Source organism: Erythrolamprus reginae, chromosome 2 (genome assembly GCF_031021105.1).
Source record: "Erythrolamprus reginae isolate rEryReg1 chromosome 2, rEryReg1.hap1, whole genome shotgun sequence".
Lineage (NCBI taxonomy): Eukaryota > Metazoa > Chordata > Lepidosauria > Squamata > Dipsadidae > Erythrolamprus > Erythrolamprus reginae.
In genome coordinates, this window is record NC_091951.1 from 198,730,290 (window position 1) to 198,752,278 (window position 21,989).

A 21,989-nucleotide genomic window follows, 5' to 3' on the forward strand; every position below is an offset into this window, starting at 1 on the left:
AGGGAGGGAGGAAGCTGAGCAGGGGGGAGGTGGGATCTGCTGTTGATTCATCAATCGTTTCCAGCATGACACTTCCCCATCGGAGCCCAGGCCAATTGACAGAGCCAGGTCTTCAAATGCTTGTGGAAGGTCAAGAGAGTGGGAACTGACTTCACTCTGGGGGGGTCAAAATGTTCCAAAGGGCCCAAGCAATGGCAGAGAAGGCTCTTCTCTTAAACACCACCATCCAGAATTCCCTAGCTGATGGTGCTCACAACCTGCCTCATCTTCCAGCATGGGTGGGCAGGTCAATCCCACTGGGATGAGACAGTTCCTCAAGTAACCTGGACTCCTGCCATGAAAAGCTTTAAAGGTGATAACCAACTCCTTGAATTGCACTGGAAACAAACCAGCAGCCAGTGCAGCTCGCGAAACATGTATGTAACATGGGCTAGTCTGGAGGCCTCAAAACCTGCCTGTACCACCAAACTCATCACCAGCTGTAATTTCCAAATGCACTCTACATGGGTAGCCCCATGTAGAGTGCATTGCAATAGTCCAAATGTGTGATGACGTCTATAACATCTTGAATGATTGAGCGCATTGACTCTTGATCCAGGAGAGGCCATGACTGGTGCACAACCCAAAGTTATACAAAGACTGTGATTTCCAGGAGTCATTGAGCAGAAGTCACAAGTCCAGGAGAACTCCCAGGTTGCAGACTAAATCTATCTAGTGTCACCCCATTTAGAAGTAAAAATATCAAAATCCCAGATCTTGGGACTTTATTCACCCAAAGCAATTTGGTCTTGCCAAGGTTCAGCCAAAGCCCATTGTCTCCCATCCAACCCCTCCCCCCCCAAACCTCCAGCACTTTGAGAGGACATCAATGGCTTCACTTGGGTCACCAGGGGCAGAAATATAGAGTTGAATATCATGAGCATACGATGCCCATGGTGACTGATAATCTCACCCAGAAGCTTCATGTAGATGAAGGAGTGGAGTGGAGTGCAGTGCAGTGCAGTGGAATGAGTACCAAGTCCTCTTAAGAGAATGGCTTTGGGCTAGATCTCTCACTCCCTATTAACATCGAGTGGGACCAAGCTTGAAGAAAGAAACTGAACCAGCACAAGGCTGTGCCACCCAGTCTCAGTACCTACAGCTGGCCCAAAAGGATATCTTGGTCAATGGTATTGAAGGCCGCTGAAAGATCAAACATAGCAAGGATAGTTGCACTACCCCCATCCTGCTCTCACCAGAAATCATCAATAGTTGAAACCAATGCTGTTTCTGTTCCACAGTCAGGCCTACAGGTGAAACTTGAAAAATTAGAATATCGTGCAAATGTTTGTTTATTTCAGTAATGCAACTTAAAAGGTGAAACTTTATTTGTTGAGTACATATTGGTAGTATACAAAGATATAACAATGTTTATATACATGATACTAGTAAGAAAGAAACATTGAGACAGGTGATGGAAGGCACACTGGTGCATTTATGCATGCCCCTTACTGACCTCTTAGGAATCAGGAGAGGTCAATAGTAGATAGTCTAAGGGTAAAGCTTTGGGGGTTAGGTGATGATAATACAGAGTCAGGTAGTGAGTAGTAGTTGTAGTCAGGTAATAACTCATAACATGCAAGGCAAGATAGTTCAAACTATGGTATGTCATAATTGCGATGATTATGGGGTACAGCTCATGAAAACCTAAAATCCACAATCTCAGAAAATTAGAATATTACATGTAATCAATAAAACAAGGATTGTGCATAGAATAATATCGGACCTGTGAAAAATATAAGCATGCATATCTACTCAGTACTTGGTTTGGGCCCCCTTTGCACCAATTACTGCCTCAATGGGGTGCGGCATGGAAGTTATCATCCTGTAGCACTGCTGAGGTGTTATAGAAGACCAGGATGCTTCAGTAGCAGCCTTCAGCTCTTCTGCATTGTTCAGTCTCATGTCTCTCATTTTTCTCTTGGCAGTGCCCCATAGATTCTCTATGGGATTCAGGTCAAACGAGATTGCTGGCCATTCAAGTACAGTAATCCCACTGTCACTGAACCAGGTTTTGGTGCTTGTGGCAATGAAGGCAGGTGCCAGGTCCTGCTGGAAAATGAAGTCAGCATCCCCATAAAGCATGTGCTCCAAAATCTCCTACTACATAGTTATGTTGACCCTGGACTTAATGAAGCATAGTGGACCAACACCAGCAGATGACATGTCTCCCCAAATCAACACAGACTGCACACTTCAAGCAATAGAGTTATCGAAGCGTGGAGCTCATTACTGGACTCAACTGTGTCAATCCCTAACCCCCAACATTTCTCCCTTAGACTCTCCACGATTGACCTCTCCAGGTTCCTAAGAGGCCAGTAAGGGGCGTACATAAGTGCACTGATGTGCCTTTCGTCCCCTGTCCAATTGTCTTTCCTTTCTCTCACTTATCATATATATTTTCTTTCTTTCATATATCCTCTCCTCTAAGTTCACTTTACCCTTATATATATTACTACATGTCTATTTTTCTTCCTATGTATTTGTGTATTGGACAAATGAATGAATGAATAAATTAATAAATCTTGGTGTGCCCCCTCCATTCTTCTTCCATACTCTGGGTCTTTGGTTTCCAAATGAAATGCAAAAGTTTACACAGTCTTAAAAGGTCCAGAAATGTCTTCTCATGTAGTGACAATGTAATCAATACCTGACCCCACCTGCTAGTCACCTTCCGGGAGGCGTTCACCATCCACAAGGGATAAGGATCTAACTGATGAAGGGTGGCATTGACAGCATCCAAGAACCAATATTCCAGCACTGTGCAGAGGGGGGGGAGTTATTGGGACCTCTGCATCAGTTGTCTGCTCCAATCCACCATCTTCCATATGATCTTATTTTCCCAATATGATTCAAAATGTTCAGAGAGGACACTCTTAGTCTATTCCCAATAAAATTAAGGTTAACACATAGATAACAGGAATAGAATTATATTATCCACCACTTCTACTAGTAAGTGTAAGTACATTCAGACCTTTTCCACCAGACTACAACCTGTACCTTGCTCTCATTGCAACTTTTTCTTCTGCCCATTTTTTGTCCAGAACAAAATCATCTTTGGATGAGGTTTAAAGGGATCGTTTTAATTGACCCTAATTTCCTGATGAGGATCAGAGGACAACCCATGCTCCAACCCACTGATACAGTGTAGGATGTGATGAAAGAAGGTTCTCGGAAGATCGTATTTGATCTATTTGTCATCTTTTACAATCATCAAGAAAACCAATGTCATTTTGCTTAAGAAATTTAATTGTCGTGGGTTAGAGTCGTCTAATTGAGAACATTAAAAATATATCTTGGAAAACAAAGATCTCAATATCTCAAAGCAGGAGAACCTGTATAAGAAAACTGTTAATAATCATCATCATTTTAGCTATTATCTATCCACTGCAGGATGGAGCCTCTTCCACAGGTTTCCAACCTATATAGTCCTGAACTTTCTGTTGCCAATTGGACCTATAATCCTTGCTGATATCATTAATCCATCTTGTTTTACATCCATTATGTATAAATATACACCTGTAAATATGCATTAAAGTGCCAACTGTCATGTTCCCAGAACTCCAGATTTTCCCCCTATTCTCTTTTATCATTTTTATTATGTAAAATACAAAAGAGAAGAGAAAATAGGAAATTAAGGGAGGGAAAGAGAATGAGGAAAAGGGGGTGTGAAATACAAGAGGGAAGAGGAAAAAAAAGAAGAGAGGGTATTTCTTCCAACTCTTACTAGCACAGTACAAGATAAACACATTCCAACCTCAACTTTTTGCTTTTACACATTAATATATAACTAGCCATTTCTATAACACTAAATCTTTCCAATCAACAAAACCAAGATCAAAGTGTCTTTTTTTTTTACTTCACAAGCACAAATTCCAGATATCCAAATAAGAACATATTTTCCTCTTTAAATAAAGTAATCAATTTACTTATTACTGCTTTATCTTTCTTGCTATGGAAATAATGTGTATTTCTATTTGCACCTATGAACTGTCACCATTTTTATTTATAAAATTTATTGTATTCTTTCAAATTCTTTGGCCTAAAAAGGAGGAAAAATCCTTTTCTTGTACTAAACTTTTTAAAAACAAAAAAGCACTTTAAAATAAATCAAAACTTTGTAATACATCTTATTCTTTGATTTTAACATACAAGCTTTAAAGTTCAATATTGCATTCAAATTTCTCCCTACAAATTACCCTTATAAAATATTTTTCTTTTTAAAAAATCCTTTTTAACAGATTTTCTTTAAACTGGTACATCATTTTCTTTACCTTTCTCTTAATACGGGTTATACTCTCTTTTTTATTAATTTTTTAATTGATTTTTTAAAAATATGAACACACACACAACATAAAAACAGGTGCTCTGTTTTATGTTGTGGTACCCATCACCAGTCAAACATTCACACCCCACCACCAAATTTGGGGGGGTTCCTTGTATATACCATTTTAACTCAAGAGCAAAATATCTGTTTACATATTATAAAGTGATTCCAATGTATTCCTTGCAGCTTGGTCTCGTATTCTACTTGCCATATATCGTCTTACCTTGTCCCATCGTCCCATCAGTTGTCGCAAGTCAGTTTCATTAACTGAATTCATCCTTTTATCCATAATCTCAAATTGAATATGGTCCACAATGTACTGGTACCAATTTTGCATTGTCCATTTTGTCGCATCCTTCCAACCCAGGACTATTACTGCCTGAGCGCTTTCTATTGCTGCTTGTTTTATTTCTCTAAATTCTCCCATCTCGTTACTTTTAACTAATACTGCCATTTCCTTAGTGATTATCCATCGTATATTTAACATCCTATTAATATATCCTCTTCCACTTTTTATACAGGTTATATTCTCAAATACATTTTCAATAGCTTTTTTAATTAAGAGTTACTTAAGCATTATATATATCTTTTTAAAAATACATTTTCAAATTTCAGGTTAACCTTTATTTCAGTTGCGCCTATCAAGCAGAGAAAAATGCATCCTGATTCCAGTTAACTCATTAAGTTTAAATCACTCCTTCCAGCTTATCTTCATGGAGTAAAATCATTTTCTTTTCTGGAAGAATCAAAGACTTGAAATATGGATTGACTATGGAATGATGGTAAAAGATATATTTAGGTGTTGTTTAATATTAGGATGTATTAATTCGTAAAATTGGATTCTAATTTAGAACTATATAGAATTATATATGTAAAATTAATGGAAGATACATATGATAAATAAGGGGTTTATGATGTGTACTGTATGATTTTATGAGTTTGCTTCATGAATATAAAATATACTTGGAAATGTAGAAGATTGATGAAAGTTAATAATAGTAAATGCTAAGTGCCTGAAAATTAATTGAGCTTGGAAATATTGAATGAAATTATAGAAAAGTATAATTTATGGAAATATATTAATGGATGCATTGGTGTTCAGATAGATTTTAATAGTATTACTAGATTACTATAATACTATGATAAATATTTAAGAAATGAAGATTTTAAAGCATGGATTTATTAATAGTTGTGTTTTTGGTTTTGCTAGTTGTTTTAGTTTTAATAGTAATCGATTTTGGTTTTGTTTTATTATTAATTTCTTTTAATAAAAAAGAATGGATTTTTTCCTGTTTGTTTGTTTGTTTGTTTGTTTGTTTGTTTGTTTGTTTATTTATTTATTTATTTATTTATTTATTTATTTATTTATTTATTTATTTATTTATTTATTTATTTATTTATTTATTTATTTATTTATTTATTTATTTATTTATTTATTTATTTATTTATACTTCTATGCTTCCCAGTCCCAAAAGGACTGCCGCTCTATACTTTTCCGCCCACACCGCAAAAAAAATAGAGGGAACATTGACTCCAAACTTAATCAACCCTTCTCAAACTCCAATTTCTTTAATCTGAGCAGAACTTTGAACGGAACTCTTTTTCTTTTTTATTCTTTTGTATCCCCTTTTAATCCCCTTTTCCATTTTATTCTTTCTATTCTTCCTTCTAGGAAGGAAGTACTTTGTTAGAAAAATTAAGGGGTTATTGAATCAAACTTTGGACACTTGACAAAGTAGTTATGATGGTGGCAATGTCCCAGGATTATGTGAACATCTTTTGGGATCTTCTGACAAGCAACTGCAGGGATTCACTTAACGACTGTGGCAAAAAAGGTGATAAAGTGAGGCAGAACCGTCTTACTCAGGTGATAGAAACGTTGGCCTCCATTGGGTTCAGAACAGAAGTCGAGGATTATCTGTCTGACCAGTGCTCCCTTTTAGAAGCAGATCAGCAGATCAGGAGTACATTTTGAAGCTCCACAGAAAACATCTAGGGGGGGAAGCAAGTTGTCCTCAACTTACAATGGTTCATTTACTGACCGTTCAACGGCCCTGAAAAAAGTGACTTATGCGCCCTTTTCACACTTAGGACCTTCACAGCAGCCTGATGACCGCAGGATCAAAACTTTGCTGCCATTTCATATTTCTGACCATTGCTGTGTGTCCTGAGGTCACGTGACCCCCTTTTGTTTCTAACTGATCCTTGCCCAGGCATGAAAATGTGTCACTCAGACATTATACATTTCCGCTCACACCAAAAAAAAATTAGAGTGAACATTGCATCAGTTGTGGAAGCTAGAAACTTGAGCACAAGGGCCCATGCACACAAGCACAGCCATGCTTTTCTGAAATTCCTGGCAGAGGTTTATCTATGAAGTCTGGTTTTAATTTCTCTACTGTACATTTCCATAGATATTAGTTAAGCCAAATACAGTGATACCTCGTCTTACAAACTCCTCATCATACAAACTTTTCGAGATATAAACCCGGGGTTTAAGATTTTTTTGCCTCTTCTTCCAAATTATTTTCACTCTACAAACCCAAGCCGCCGCCACTGGGATGCCCCGCCTCCAGACTTCTGTTGCCAGTGAAGAACCCATTTTTGTGCTGCTGGGATTCTCCTGAGGCTCTCCTCCATGGGAAACACCACCTCCAGACTTCCGTCTTTTTGCGATGCTGCAGGGGAATCCCAGCAGCACAAAAACGGGCACTTCGCTGGCAACAGAAGTCTGGAGGTGGGGTTTCCCAGTGAGGGAGCCTCAGCAAAATCGCAGCATCGCAAAAACACGCAAGTCCGGAGATGGGGTTTTGAGGACTTCCGTTTTTTGCGATGCTGCAATTTTGCTGAGGCTCCCCTCGCTGGGAAACCCCACCTCTGGACTTCTGTTGCCAGCGAAGCACCCGTTTTTGCGCTGCTGGGATTCCCATGCTTGGATTCCCCTGCAGCATCACAAAAACATGGAAGTCTGGAGATGGGGTTTTCCATGGAGGGGAGCCTCAGGGGAATCCCAGCAGCACAAAAATGGGCACTTCAGCTGGCAAAAGGGGTGAGTTTTGGGCTTGCATACATTAATCGCTTTCCCATTTAATCCTATGGGAAACATTGGTTTGTCTTACAAACCTTTCACCTTACAAACCTCGTCCCAGAACCAATTTAGTTCATAAGATGAGGTATCACTGTATTTATATTCTTCTTCTGTGTTGAAGAAAACAGTGGTATTAACATTTCTATTTTTATTTGAGGCATGCAGCTATCCAAGATCTTTATGAATGCCAACCTGTGAGTGCAGGAACATAATGATCTAAACTTTATCTGACTTCCATAAAAATAACATTGATAGAAAGAAGGTGCAGCCCCCAACTAAAACAAATAAAGCAAGGCTATAAAAACTTTCTCAGAGCACATCATTTTGCAAATCTCTCCAACAATGATAGGTCTGTGGTTTGCCTTCCTTTGTCTGTTCGCTCAAGCAAGTAAAGCTAAAATATACACCAAGTGTGAATTGTATGAAGAATTGAAAAAACATGGACTGGACAATTATTATAAAATTGGCCTAAATCACTGTAAGTTTTATTCTTTGAGTGCAACACTTTTTTTCCCTGTTGGGGGCTTTAACTTACAGTAAGTCCAATATGATGATCATCTAACTTTCAGTTCTGTTCTGGAGGAAATTCCTTTTTTTTAACGTCTAGATTTTTAGAAGGACATTCATATTAAGGTCAAAAGTTAAGTAATATGAGTATGCAAGTTCTAGGGCTTAACCAAAATCTAACTGTCCTCTGGACACAACAATGGGGGTGGGGGGGCAGCTGGAGGAGGGCCATCCATAACTATCCCCAGGGGTGGGCTACTGCCCGGACGGGGCAGAACGTAGTGGGGTAGCAAAAATGGAGCTCCACCCCAGAGCACCCAATTTGCACTGAAAGATATTGAAAGAAAATGTAGGGCATCCTGCATAAGCCACGCCCACAATGTGGTAGTAAAAACTTTGGTAGCCCTTCACTGGCTATCCCCCATCCCTTTATACTTGTGTCATGCACATGAGACATTAAAAAGGAGTGGGTTTCAATTGCCTTATCACAAACACTCCTACCTCAAGGTTTTCCTTTGATAGCGAATCAACTATTCATGTTTAATTGCTATGGTTTCCTCCCACAGGGTTATGTTTGATCCTATTTACCAGCGGGTTCAACACTGAACATTACATCTATACTGAAGGACACCCACATTATGGTTTATTTCATCTGAGTGGCTTAATATGGTGTACAGATGGGAGACATAACAGCCAGAATATTTGCCAAATAGATTGTGAGAGTGAGTGACTTCATTGTACATTTGCATTAATTGACCCCAGCAACTTGGGTTCCATTATCAAATTTATTTATTTATTAGTTGGACTTATATACCACCCCTCTCCGGGGTGGCTCACAACATCTCAATAACAAAAATACATATGTAAACATTTCTAGGTCCAATTAATAGTGATAATGAATTTAAAATTATTTTTAAAAATTAAACTTTTAAAAATCAAGCATTCACATACATATTACCACATCCAAAACATTTACTGGGCAGAGGCTGGGGTCTAGTGACCCCAAGCCTTATGGCATAAGTGAATTTTCAGATTCTTACAAAAGGTAAGGCAGGTGGGGACAGTGCGAATCTCTGGGGGGAGTTGACTCCAGAGGGCCATGGCCCCCACAGAGAACACTCTTCCCCTAGGACCCGCCAAACAACATTGTCTAGTTGATGGGACCTGGAGAAGGCCAACTCTGTGGGATTTAACTGGATGCTGGGATTCGTGTGGCAGAAGGCAGTCCCGCAAGTAATCTGGTCCTATGCCATGTAGGGCTTTATAGGTCATAACCAATACTTTGAATTGTGTCCGGAAACTAATCAGCAGCCAATGCAGTCTACGGAATGATGGTGAAATATAGGCATGCCTCGGGAGGCCCATAACCGCTCATGTGGCTGCATTTTGGATGATTTGAAGTTTCCGAACACTCTTCAAAGGTAGCCCGTTGTAGAGAGCATTGCAGTAGTCGAATCTCGAGGTGATAAGGGCATGAGTGACCATGAGCAAGACTCCCTGTCCAAATAGGGACGCAACTGGTGCAGCAGGTAAATCTGGGCAAATGCCCCTCTCGCCACAGCTGAAAGATGGTGTTCTAAAGTCAGCTGTGGATCGAGAAGGATGCCCAAGTTTCAGACCCTCTCTGAGGGGGTCAGTAATATCCCCGCAGGGTAATGGGTGGACAGATGGAAATGTACTTGGGAGGCAGTACCGACAGCCACTCTGTCTTGTCTGGATTGAGCTTGAGCCTGTTGGCACCCATGCAGACCCTGACAGCCTCCAGACACTGGCACATTACTTCCATTGCTTCACTGAGTGGACACAGGGTGGAAATGTACAGCTGAGTATCATCAGCGTACTGATGGTAACTCACCCCATGTGCTTGGATGATCTCACCCAGTGGTTCCATGTAGATTTTAAACAGCAGGGGGGAGAGGACCAACCCCTGAGGTTACCCCACAAGGTAGGGACCTAGGCGTAGACGTCTGGCCCCCACTAACACCGACTGCAACTGACCAGAGAGGTAGGAGGAGAACCACCACAAAATGGTGCCTCGCACTCCCCGCCCCACCTGTCGGCGCAGAAGGATATCATGATCGATGGTATCAAAAGCTGGTGAGAGGTCAAGAAGCACCAGAACAGAGGATAAACCTCTGCCCCGTGTCCACCAGAGGTCATCCATCAGCACGACCAAAGCAGTTTCCATGCTGTAGCCAGGTCTGAATCCTGACTGTCAAGGGCCTAGATAATCAGCTTCTTCAGAGGACCACTGGAGCTGGAGCAACACCAGTTTCTTGACAACCTCACCTATAAAGGGAAGGTTGGAGATAGGATGATAATTATTAAATACGGCTGGGTCCAGGGAAGGCTTCTTGAGGGAGGGGCGCAAAAGTGCCTCCTTGTAGGGAGCCGGGAAGGACCCCTCCCTCATAGAAACATTGGTAGTCTCCAGGACCCAGCTCCATGTCACCTCCCTGCTGGGTACAATAAGCAGGTGGTGGAACTCACAGCTCCAATGGCCTTGTCCACTTCATCAGGTGTCACCAGGTCAAACTCACTCCAAACAGGTGGACTAAGACAAGCCCCTGTCACCTCGACTGACTCATTGTCAGTTGACTCTGCATTCCAATTGAAGATTTTATCTGCGAAAAACTTGTTAAAGGCCTTAGCACTACCCTGCAAGGGTTCCTCAACTCCCCCCTGATTAAGGAGGGAGCAAGTCACCCTAAACAGTGCGGCTGGTCGGGATTCTGCAGACGCAATCAGGCCAACATTGTATGCACGTCTTGTCAACCTGATCACCACTTTGTAAATCTCCATATGAGCTTTTACAAGTGTTCAGTCAGATTCGGATCTGGTTTTCCTCCAACGCTTCTCTAGACCTCTCTTCTGGTGTTTCATTCCCCGGAGCTCCTCAGTAAACCAAGGAGATCTGTTGCCACAGAGGGTCTGTTGCCACAGAGAGGTTGCAAAGGTGCAATTCGGTCTAGAGCCTCCGTCGCAGCCATAATTTTATTTATTTATTTTATTTATTCATATGTTATTTATTCATATTCCAGGCTGCAGAAAAAGACTCTGCTGAACTGTGTACAAGCAAATCCTAAATGAATTGAAGTAAAAAATTTCCCTGAAAATAAAGCCCTATGCCCTTTGAACTTTCTTTTATTAAGCTATATAATGACGAGTACACAATCATCTAAGTTGTTCTCCCAGCAATCCCAGTCCCAGGTTGATGCATTTTGGACACCCCTAATAAAATTAAAATATGAGCGCCTGTGTGGAATAGTGATAGAAATGGGAGACTGACTCTCATTAATACAGAGAAACTGTTCACAATTGATGAAATTCTAAATCTCTTGCAAGATCATTTTAAACCTGGAGAATCCACCACCATTGGAAAGCCAAAGATCAGCACAGAGAAACTATTGGTGTTGCAGTTGAAGGTTCACTATTTAAAATCCCAGTTTTATTATGGAAGGAACTTTAATTTCATTAAAGCTTTCCTTCTCTTCCTCCACAGAATTCCTTGATGACGATATTAGAGACGACATTGAATGTGTTAAGAAAGTTGCCAGGACTACCAGAGGGATGTTGTTGTGGTAAGTAGCATCTACAACATTAATTCTAGGAAAGAAAGAAAAAGTGGCAGAAAGTATTATTTAATCTTACAAACCCATGGTAGAAGTCCCTTTTATTAGGGTAGGTGGGGGGTGGAAGGTAGTAGTATCTTTGTGTATGAAATACAGTGGTACCTCGGTACTCGACCACAATTCGTTCCAGAAGTGTGGTCGAGAACCGATTTGGTCGAGGACCGAATTTATTTATCCCATAGGAAATAATGGAAATGGATTTAATTGGTTCCCAGCCCCTGTTAACTCGCTGGGAACCAATTAAATCTATTTTCTTTATTTCCAATGGGATAAATAAATTCAGTACTCCAAGCTGCAGGAAGGGTGGGGGCTGCTGCAATCTCAGCAGCTTCAGGGGGCTGAGGAGCTCCAAGAGCTCCAAGCTGCTCTAGCAGCTTCCCTTCATTATGTGACGTTCCCGGCACTGTTGCTCCTCAAAGGGAAGCAGCCACCGAGAAGGAGAAAGTTTTTGCAGCTGCTTACAGGTAATAAGAGGAAGCAATGAGGAAAGGAGCTCCCCGAAGCTGCCGGGATTGCAGCAGCCCCCATCCTTCCTGCAGCTTGGAGGAATTATCGAACTCCTCAGCCCCCTGAAGCTGCTGGGATTGCAGCAGCCCCCGGTGGTAACATTTTGGATAATGAACAAAATTTTCTCTGGCTGTTCGGTATCTGAATTTTTGTTCAGATACCGAAGCAAATTTTTGCCGAAAATTTTGTTCGTTATCCGAAATGTACGAGAACCAAAGCGTTCGAGTACCGAGGTACCACTGTATACAAAGATAGTACTTATACTTCTGTATTTTGTTGTGGGCCATTCTTGTTTGAAAATAAGTTGGGGGATAGAAATGGAAGAATGCATTTTTATTTATTTATTTATTTATTTATTTATTTATTTATTTATTTTGTCCAATACATAATACACATTGAAGAGAATAGATATGTAATAGTATAAATAAAGAAAAGAATAGAAGAAAAGATATAAAAGTATAGGTGAACATATTTGAAAGGAAGAAAAGATAAATGAGATAAGGAGAGACAATTGGACAGGGGACGGAAGGCACACTGGTGCACTTATGCACTTATGGAGGTTACCCTATAACAGGGATGTGATGAGCCAGTTTGGTCTAGCAGTTAAGGTGCTTGCCTAAAAACCTTAGACTGTGAGTCCCAGTCCCACTTTAGGCCTAAAATACCAGCTGGAGGGCTTTCAGGCACTCACTCTCTCTCGGTCCAACCCACCTCACAGATTTGTTTCTGTGGGGAAAACAGGAAGTAGTAGTAATATTAGGTATGTTTACTACCTTATTTATAAGCAATAATAAAGATGGGATTTTAAAAATAAAATAAATAAATAAATAAAATAAGCAAGATTTCCAACTTTGGGAATATAATATTCTAGACAGTGAAGGGCTGCAAAAAAGTTTTACTACCACACTGTGGCCGTGGCTTATTTTGTGGGTGTGGTTTGCCGGCCATGTGACTGGGGTGCTTAGAGGTCATGTGACTGGATTAAAGGTGGCCAACTTGACACCACTCACGTCAAGGGTTTGGGTTTAAGGTTAGGGTGCCTGGCCTCTCCTTGCCTCAAAGAGATACAATTTCCCTTACTGTTACTGAACATCCGAAATACAGTGATACCTTGTCTTACAAACTTAATTGGTTCCAGGATGAGGTTCTTAAGGTGAAAAGTTTGTAAGAGGAAACAATGTTTCCCATAGGAATCAATGGAAAAGCGATTAATGCGTGCAAGCCCAAAATTCACCCCTTTTGCTAGCCAAAGCACCCGTTTTTGCGCTGCTGGAATTCCCCTGAGGCTCCCCTCCATGGGAAACCCCACCTTCGGACTTCTGTGTTTTTGTAATGCTGCAGGGGAATCCCAGCAGCGGAATCCCAGCAGCAGAATCCCAGCATCGCAAAAACAAGCGCTTCTCTGGCAACGGAAGTCCGGAGGTGGGATTTCCCAGCGAAAGGAGCATCAGTGAAATCGCAGCATCGCAAAAACACCGAAGTCCTTGAAACCCCACTCCGGACTTCCGTTGCCAATGAAGCGCCCATTTTTGCGATGCTGGGATTCCCCTGCAGCATCACAAAAACATGGATGTCCGGAGGTGGGATTTCCCATGGTGAGGAGCCTCAGGGGAATCCCAGCAGCGCAAAAACCGGTGCTTCGCTGGCAACGGAAGTCCGGAGGCGGGCATCCCAGTGGTGGCAGTGGGTTTGTAAGGTGAAAATAGTTTGTAAGAAGACGCAAAAAAATCTTAAACCGGGTTTGTATCTCGAAAAGTTTGTATGACGAGGCGTTTGTAAGACGAGGTATCACTGTATACTATTTAATTCTATGTATATATGCCATATGTGCACATACATATTAAATGCAGGCACACAAAAATATACATTATCTGCTGTATAAAGTACAATATATGTACACACATACACAGCTCTTCTAAAATTATACACATTCGACCTCATTTACTGCAATAGGAAAAACATACCCATAGCCCAGAAGGGAAAAAAAGAAAAAAAAGAAAAAATTTTCTACCGGTTCTGTGTACCTGATCATACCTGTAGGAGCCCATCACTAATTCTAGAGAACTCTGGAATGTTTGTTTGTCTATTTATTTATTTTTATTTGTTTGTTTTGTCAAATACATATTAGAAGTATGTAACAATATAATAATATTTATATACATGAAACTAGCAAGAAGAAAATAAGATAATATTAGAGATGAAATATTCATCTACATGATAATAGTAAAATAATATAAAGTAACATTAGGACAGGGAACAGAAGGCATGCTGGTGCACTTATGCACGCCCTTTTACTGACCTCTTAGGAATTGGGAGAGGTCAAGAGTGGATAGTCTAAGGGTAAGGTTTTGGGTGTTAGGTGATGATACTACAGAGTCAGGTAGCGAGTTCCAGGCATTAACTCCTCGGTTACTAAAGTGGTATTTCCAGCAGTTGAGTTTGGAGTGGTTTACATTAAGTTTGAATCTGTTGTGTGCTCGTGTGTTTTGGCTGAAGCTGAAGTAGTCATTGACAGGAAGGAGGTTGTAGCACATGATTTTATGGGCTATATTTAGATCATGTTTAAGGCGACGTAGTTCTAAGCTTTCTAAATCTAGGATTGGAAATCTAGTTTCGTAGGGTATTCTGTTGTGAGTGGAGGAGTGGAGGGCTCTTCTGGTAAAGTATCTCTGGACATTTTCTAGAGTGTTTATGTCCGAAATGTGGTGTGGATTCCAGACTGATGAGCTGCATTCAAGGATTGGTCTGGCGAAAGTTTTGTATACTCTGGTTAATAGAGTGAGATTGCTGGAGCAGAAGCTATGTAGGATTAAGTTAATAATTCTTAAAGCATTTTTGGCGATGTTGTTGCAATGGGCTTTGGCACTTAGGTCATTTGATATAAGTATTCCAAGGTGTTTTACAGAGTGAGGGTTGTCTGCAGGGTCTTATCTATTCAGCTTGTATTTGGTGTTCGGTTTGCCAATGTATAGGACAGAGCATTTGTTGGTTGAGATTTGGAGTTGACCATTCGGACATGAAGTCAAGGTCTTTCTGGAGAGTAGCTGTGTTATGGGTGGTGTTGAAAAGTTTTACATGTATTTATTTGTTTGTTTGTTTGTTTGTTTTTTCCAATACACAATAATACACAATGAAGGTTATAGTGGATATACTCGAAGTGAAATATATCAAGGAAAGAACAGAGGAGAAAATATAGGAATAAAATATATCAATGAGAGCATAGAAGAAAAGATATAGTGATAGAAGAGAAGAGATATGAGATACAGGAGAGACAATAGGACAGGGACGGGAGGCACACTAGTGTGCTTATGCATGCTCCTTACTGACCTCTTAGGAATCTGGAGAGGTCAACCATAGATAGTCTAAGGCAGGGGTGGGCTATCATTCCCAGCCCTACCGGAATGGGCTAGCAGCACCCCCTCCACATGCCCCCATGCCCTGAGTGTGTGCACCACTCCCGTGCGTGCCCCCCACATGGGATCAGCCAAAGCCTAATCTCGTGCAAGGACAAGATTTCCAAGTTTTTTCGCATCTGCGCATGCCCAGAAACGGGGGGGGAAATGGAAATAGCCTAAAAAAAGGTTAAGTGGCTGCTTGCCACTGCCATTCATCCCGCTTGCAACCGTTCGCCCCCCCCATGTGCCTGTCATGGTATCTCCCTGCCGCCTTATACCCTGCCTGCCCCCAGTGCCTCTCGCAGATGTGGCTACTTGCAGCCGCCGGCCACCTTTTGCCCTGCCCATCCGTGGCACCTCTCATAGCAGCAGCTGCCTACAGCCGCCGGCCGCCTTTTGCCCTGCCTGACCCTGGCACCTCTCGCAGCAGCGGCTCACCACCACCAACCACTCCCGCCCACCATGCTGCACTGCAAGTGGCCTGCCTGGTCCTTGCCTTGCAGCTGGAGATGGGCAGCAGCCAGAACGGCGTGCGGGTGTCTTTCTGGCAGCAAAAATTGCCGGCTTCTTTGCTTCCGTGCATGTGTGGAAGCAAAAAAGCCGGTAATTTTTTACCGGAATTGCTCTGGATGCTCATGCATGCACGTGCACAAGCAGCTGGAACCGGAATGGGCCTATGCGCTCTGTGTTCCCCAGCTAAATGACCGTTCCAGACGTTTTGGCTGGAGCCCACCTCTGGTCTAAGGGTAAAATGTTGGGGGTTAGGGAATGAGACTACAGAATCCGGTAATGAGTTCCATGCTTCGACAACTCTATTACTAAAGTCGTATTTTTTACAGTCAAGTTTGAAGCGGTTAATATTAAGCTTGAATCTGTTGTGTGCTTTTGTGTTGTTGTGGTTGAAGCTGAAGTAGTTGTTCACAGGCAGGACATTGCAGCATATGATCTTGTGGGCAATACGTAGATCACGTTTAAGGCATCGTGGTTCTAAGCTTTCTAGACCCAGGATTGTAAGTCTAGTTTCGTAAGGGTATTCTGTTTTCAGTGGATGAGTGAAGGGCTCTTCTGGTGAAGTATCTTTGGACATTTTCGAGGGTGTTAATGTCCAAGATGTGGTATGGATTCCAAACTGATGAGCTGTATTCAAGGATGGGTCTGGCGAAGGTTTTGTAAGTTCTGGTAAGTAGTGTGAAATTGCCAGAGCAGAAGCTATGTAGGATTAGGTTAACAACTCTTGAAGCCTTCTTGGCGATGTTGTTGCAGCGGGCTTTGGCACTTAGGTCATTTGTTATTAGTACTCTGAGGTCTTTAACCGAGTGGGGTTTATCTGTGATAATTTGTTTGTTCAGTTTGTATTTGTAGTTCGGATTCATGTTGCCGATGTGTAGGACAGAGATTGGTTGAGATTTGGAGTTGCCATGTGTTAGACCAATCAGAAACATAGTCTAGGTCTTTTTGTAGAATAGCTGTGTTGTCAGTGGTGTTGAAGAGTTTTACATCATCTGCAAAGAGAACACAAGTCCTTGTGATGTGATGGCATTGGTCATTGATGTACAGAATGAAGAGTGTTGGTTCCAGTACGAAACCTTGGGGTACACCATTTTTAACAGGGAGAGGTGTGGATATGGTGATTCCTATTTTGACCACTTGTTGTCTGTTTGACAGGAATGCTATTATCCAGCTGTAGAGGGTCCTGAGATGCCATAGGATTTGAGTTTTAGAATTAGTTTGTTGTGGACCACTGAATCAAAGGCTTTGCAGAAGTCGATATAAATTGCATCTATAGATTTTTCTTGATCAAGATGAGTTGTCCACATATTTTTGCAGTGGAGGAGCTGCAGGTTGCAGAATAGCTTTTTGCTGAATCCAAATTGTTTGTTTGAATTCATTTTGAATTCAGATGAATCTGAAGGATTCATCGGCAAAGAGAACACAATTGCTTGTAATGCGATCACAAAGGTCATTTATGTAGAGTATGAAGAGTGTTGATCTGAGTACACTTCCTTGGGGGACGCCGCTCTTAACAGGAACAGGGTTTGATATGGCACTCCCTATTTTAACAACTGGTTGTCTGTTAGATAGGAACGCAGTTATCCAACTAAGGAGGTGACCTGAGATGCCGTAGGATTTGAGTTTTAGAAGTAGTGTTTGTCATGAACCACTGAGTCGAAGGCTTTGCAGAAGTCAATATAAATTGCATCAGTAGGTTGCAGGATTTTTTTTCTGAACCCAAATTGTTTGTTGGAGAGAAACTTATTAGTTTCAAGGTGGAGAGTAATTGAATGGTTTATGATTGATTCCATGACTTTGCATGTGACACAACATGTGACTGGTCTGTAGTTTTCGACTAGACTGGGATCACCTTTCTTGAAGATGGGGATGACCGTAGCTTTTGACCATAGCTTTGGTAGAGAGACAGACCTGGATGATTTATCAAAGATTATGCTTAGTGGTTCAGTTATAGCTGTGGAAAGCTTTTTTAGGAAATATGCACATAGGCCATCAGGTCCAACTGTCAGAGAAGGTTTGAGGTCATGTAATGCTTTTTCAACATGGTATTTAGTGAAGTCTATTTGAGTGAAGTCTATTTGAGTTAATTCGTTGAATTTGTTGAATTTTGGGGATGAGCCATTGCTGTTAACAAAGACAGAGCCAAAGAAGGTGTTGAAGAGGTTAGCTTTGGTTAATTCATCATGGCATTCTTTGTTGTTGGGTCCTTTTAGTGGTGGGATGGGTCTTGAGTTCTTGAGTTTGTTATTTACAAAGTTGTAGAAGACCCGGTTAGATTTGGTGTGCAGGAGGTTTTCTTCTTGTTTGCTGTAGTAGTTGAGGCATTCTGTCTTTATTTGGTGGCATATGCTCTCATAGCGACTTTTGAAGTTGGCAATGTGGCCTTTTTTGCTTTTGTTATTAGTGGTACATGTAGTCTGATAATTCTTTTAATTTGGAGTAAAAATGTGTTGTAGGAGTCATCAGTAGTGTTGCAACTAGAAAATAGAGTTTGCCAGTCAAGAATTGAGAGATTGGCTTCTATGAGTTCATAGTTGGCTTTCCTAAAATTGAATTTGGGTGTCACATTGTTTGGGTGAATGTTAGAGTGATGTAGGTTGAGGCTAAAGTTAATCATACAATTGCACTTTTACTATTACAGAATATGAGGTCCAGATACTAATTGTTTGATACTAATTGTTCCAGTCCCAGACTGGTGACAGCATTGTATATAGTGGTATTGATGGGTTCCGTACTGCATTCGTTTAGGGTCTAGTTGGTGTGCGGTAGGTTGAGGTCACCAAGGAAGATAATGGGGTATGGGCAGGAGGTTACCCATGTGAGTAGTGAGGTTAATTTATTTGCATGTGTGATGTCGTAGTCAGGAGCTCTGTAGCACAGTAGGAAGCGAAGTGTGGGTATTGAGGGATAGGTCACATATAATAGTTTCAGGGAGGATAAGATCATGTGCAACTTGGATGTTTTTTAGATTTAGTGATTTTTTTTTTGTAGTAGAATAGCCTCTGCAGGATTCACGGTCAGACCGGAAGACAAGATAGTTACTTGATGTGATGATGGAGTCTGGATAGGATGCATTTAGCCATGTTTCGCAGACAAAGATAATGTCGAAGATGTCAGTGTCTAGGAGGAGGAGGAATTCTGACAACTTGTTGATTACACTTCTTGCATTGATTAGTTTGCATTTGAGATTGGATTTGGATACTAGATTGGATTTGGATTGAATTGAGGGGCATGCTTTCCTATTCTTGGTTGGAGGTGCTAGGGATGTCAATTTGTTGATGAGGGATGGTAGGTGGGAAAATGTAGGATCGTTGATGAGGGATGGTAGGCTGGAAGATGAAGGGAGGATTGTGGGTCTTGGTTTTGATGCAGTCACTGCGGTAATCTATGTATAGGTTTGTTTCACCAAGATCTAGACATCTCTTAAATTTCGCCCATAGTTCATGAGAGCGGATGCGTTGTAGGAGAGATAGATCTTGTCTGGATCTAAGCTTGTTGTAGTTGATGTTATTCCTGGTGATGAAGTTCATGGTCTTGATGAATTGTTGTTTGGTAGTTTCATTTTTGCAAGCCATTCTGCAGAAACGGGGGGACGTTGAGCCATCACTGTCCCTGTGTTCAGGGCCCTTTCCATTCTCCCCCTTTCCCCTTCCAACCATGTCAAACTTCAATTTCTGACCATGCCATTCCAAGGACAGTTTGCCATTTTCTAGAAAGAAAACCTCTGAAACAGAAGTTGTTCGAGATTTTCTGGACAGGATATGCTGAACAATAAAAGCCTGTTTCCAGGTCAGATCAGAAGAGAACACTTGAAATTACTTCTGCTTTAAATGGCCTAATTGGAGTGGAATGGCTCACATGGTTGAAGATTAGCAAGCCCACATTCGAAACCTGAGTGCTACTGTGTGCTGCAGAGAGGTCCCATCATTCACTCCATCTCCTTGATGGGGATATGAAAGGAGCCTCCATGGGCATCCTCTCAGCAACAATGATGTTAATCCTTTCAATCCAGAAATGCCTTAAACAGTGCCTCCACCATGAAGGGATGGGGTGGATTTATTTCCAAAATATGTCAACCCACCCATAGGATTTCAGAGGAAATTGAATGTATGTTCCAAATTTGTACAGAATATTCTGTTCCCAGATTAATCAATTTTGCTCATTCAATGTAATGTGAGGTCCACTATGGGATCATTGAAAGCACTGAACTCAGGAGATTCAGGGTTCACGTCTTTTCTGAGCCATTGCAACTGACTGGGTGACTTTGCCCCAGCTATTAACACTCTAATAGTTTGCTGTAAGGGGACCAATAACAGAAGGCAGCATTGTATATGCAACCTGAAGCTTTTGGAGAAAAGATTGAATATTGTTGTGAGTGCTCCTTGTCCACCTCAGGTCATGTCAGATTCTGAAGAGGATGAGCTAGACCCCTCTGGATACCCTGGGCCAGGGGGGCTGCTAGGTGAAGCAGGGAGCAAGAGTGAGGCAAAAAGTGATCTGAGTGAGTCTGAGGAACCACTAGAGGGAGCTGATGTAACAATGGGGAAGTGATCCCAGTCAGAGAGTGAGGAAGACATGAGAGTGGAAAGTCATTGCATTGACCCCTGCTATAGAAGATTGCTCCAAAAGCAAGAGGAGTTACAGAATAAAAGGTATTAGTTTACAGCCCTAGACTCTTTGAGGGGTGATGTCACTTCCAGGCAGTATAAAGAAAAAGGATTGTTGGAAATGGGGCATGGTGAATCAACACTATTCAATGGAAGAGATGTGAGGCTGGGAGGTGTGATTGAACAAGGTTTAAAATCATGATTTCTGCTTCAATAAAATACAATCTTTGTTGGATGCTGTGCTGGCAAACTTTCGGTGAGCAAAAACATATGTAATGAATGGACTTTATCTAGGAATGCAGATGAGACCAAGTTTTTGGTGTTCTTCCCGGACATAGATTACAGCTATAGATTACATAACTTCTTCTGGATGTTTTAAACCCTATGTTTCATAATGAAGCCCTGTGTTTCATTATGTATGCCTGTGTTCAAATAAAGAGTGGGATTTTATCATAAAATAAATGATTTCTGAGTTGGGGTTCACTCCGAGTGCCCTGGATCAGAACAGATATAAATCTAAATAAACAAATAAGTCCCTAATAATGCAAAACATTGAAAAAGCAAAGGCATTTGTTTGTCATTCCCTCACAATATTGATTGTTTTGACCTAAGAGTTTTCTTATATATTTCTGTTGCTCCTTGTGCTGGCTCTGAAAGGAAACTGTTTGCATATGGTAGGTGCAATACAAAAACACATTCTTGAATGTACTTGTTTAATCAAAATCCATTGCTCCATCTTTTTAAAACAATGACATCTTTGTTATGTACTTAACCTATTCTGCTCTCCTCCCCTATTTCTTTAGGAAACGCTTCCTTGAATACTGTACTCACCCTATGCCCCAACTATTATATTGGGAATGTATATGAAATACAACAATCAATGTGGCCTTTTATTTCCTTTCTGCTTTTGGATGACTCTGTCCAGTCCAAACAGCTGCTTTTGGAATGACTGTACCTGTTTCTTGAAAACTGGCTTCCCATCTGAACCTCGGTCAGGCAGAATCACAAGTTGCTTGTGTCTTCTAAATCAAGGAGGCAAATCTAACCCATTTTTGTAACCCTCAAATTTAATGAGCTTTGGAATAGTATGTTAGATCCATCCTCTGAACTCTGAGAACAAAATCAAAATAAACAGTATAAAAACTACTTGAAAATACATGAAACTGCCAACTGGTAGGAATATTTATGTCTCCATTGTATGACAAAATGGAAGGACAGAGTACAAAACAATGTTGTTTAAATGTTGATGTACCCTATACTTCGGATGCAAAATCAGAATAGGTTACAATTGTTAAAATTCACCTTTGTTTCATTCAATCAGTCACGTATCTAGTCAATTACTGAATTGAATGCTAGAGGTCTTGCTGGCTGTGTCTT

The 21,989-nt window shown here is 41.1% G+C and overlaps 1 protein-coding gene across 1 annotated transcript; it reads left to right on the top strand.

The window, feature by feature from the left end:
* Positions 1 to 7,796: 7,796 nt before the first annotated feature.
* Positions 7,797 to 21,479, top strand: LOC139159482 (alpha-lactalbumin-like). Its single transcript, XM_070736799.1, has 4 exons — positions 7,797 to 7,932; positions 8,528 to 8,683; positions 11,464 to 11,542; positions 21,416 to 21,479. The coding sequence occupies exons 1-4, from the start codon at positions 7,797 to 7,799 to the stop codon at positions 21,477 to 21,479; spliced, it is 435 nt and encodes a 144-aa protein (XP_070592900.1).
* Positions 21,480 to 21,989: the final 510 nt, after the last annotated feature.

What these genes read in the sequence shown, in the direction of transcription:
- LOC139159482 (XM_070736799.1), top strand. Translation starts at nt 7,797, where the DNA reads ATGATAGGTCTGTGGTTTGCCTTCCTTTGTCTGTTCGCTCAAGCAAGT. An exon ending in TAAAATTGGCCTAAATCACT is followed by an intron (nt 7,933 to 8,527) that starts GTAAGTTTTATT and finishes TTCCTCCCACAG; the next exon opens with GGTTATGTTTGATCCTATTT. An exon ending in TTGCCAAATAGATTGTGAGA is followed by an intron (nt 8,684 to 11,463) that starts GTGAGTGACTTC and finishes CTTCCTCCACAG; the next exon opens with AATTCCTTGATGACGATATT.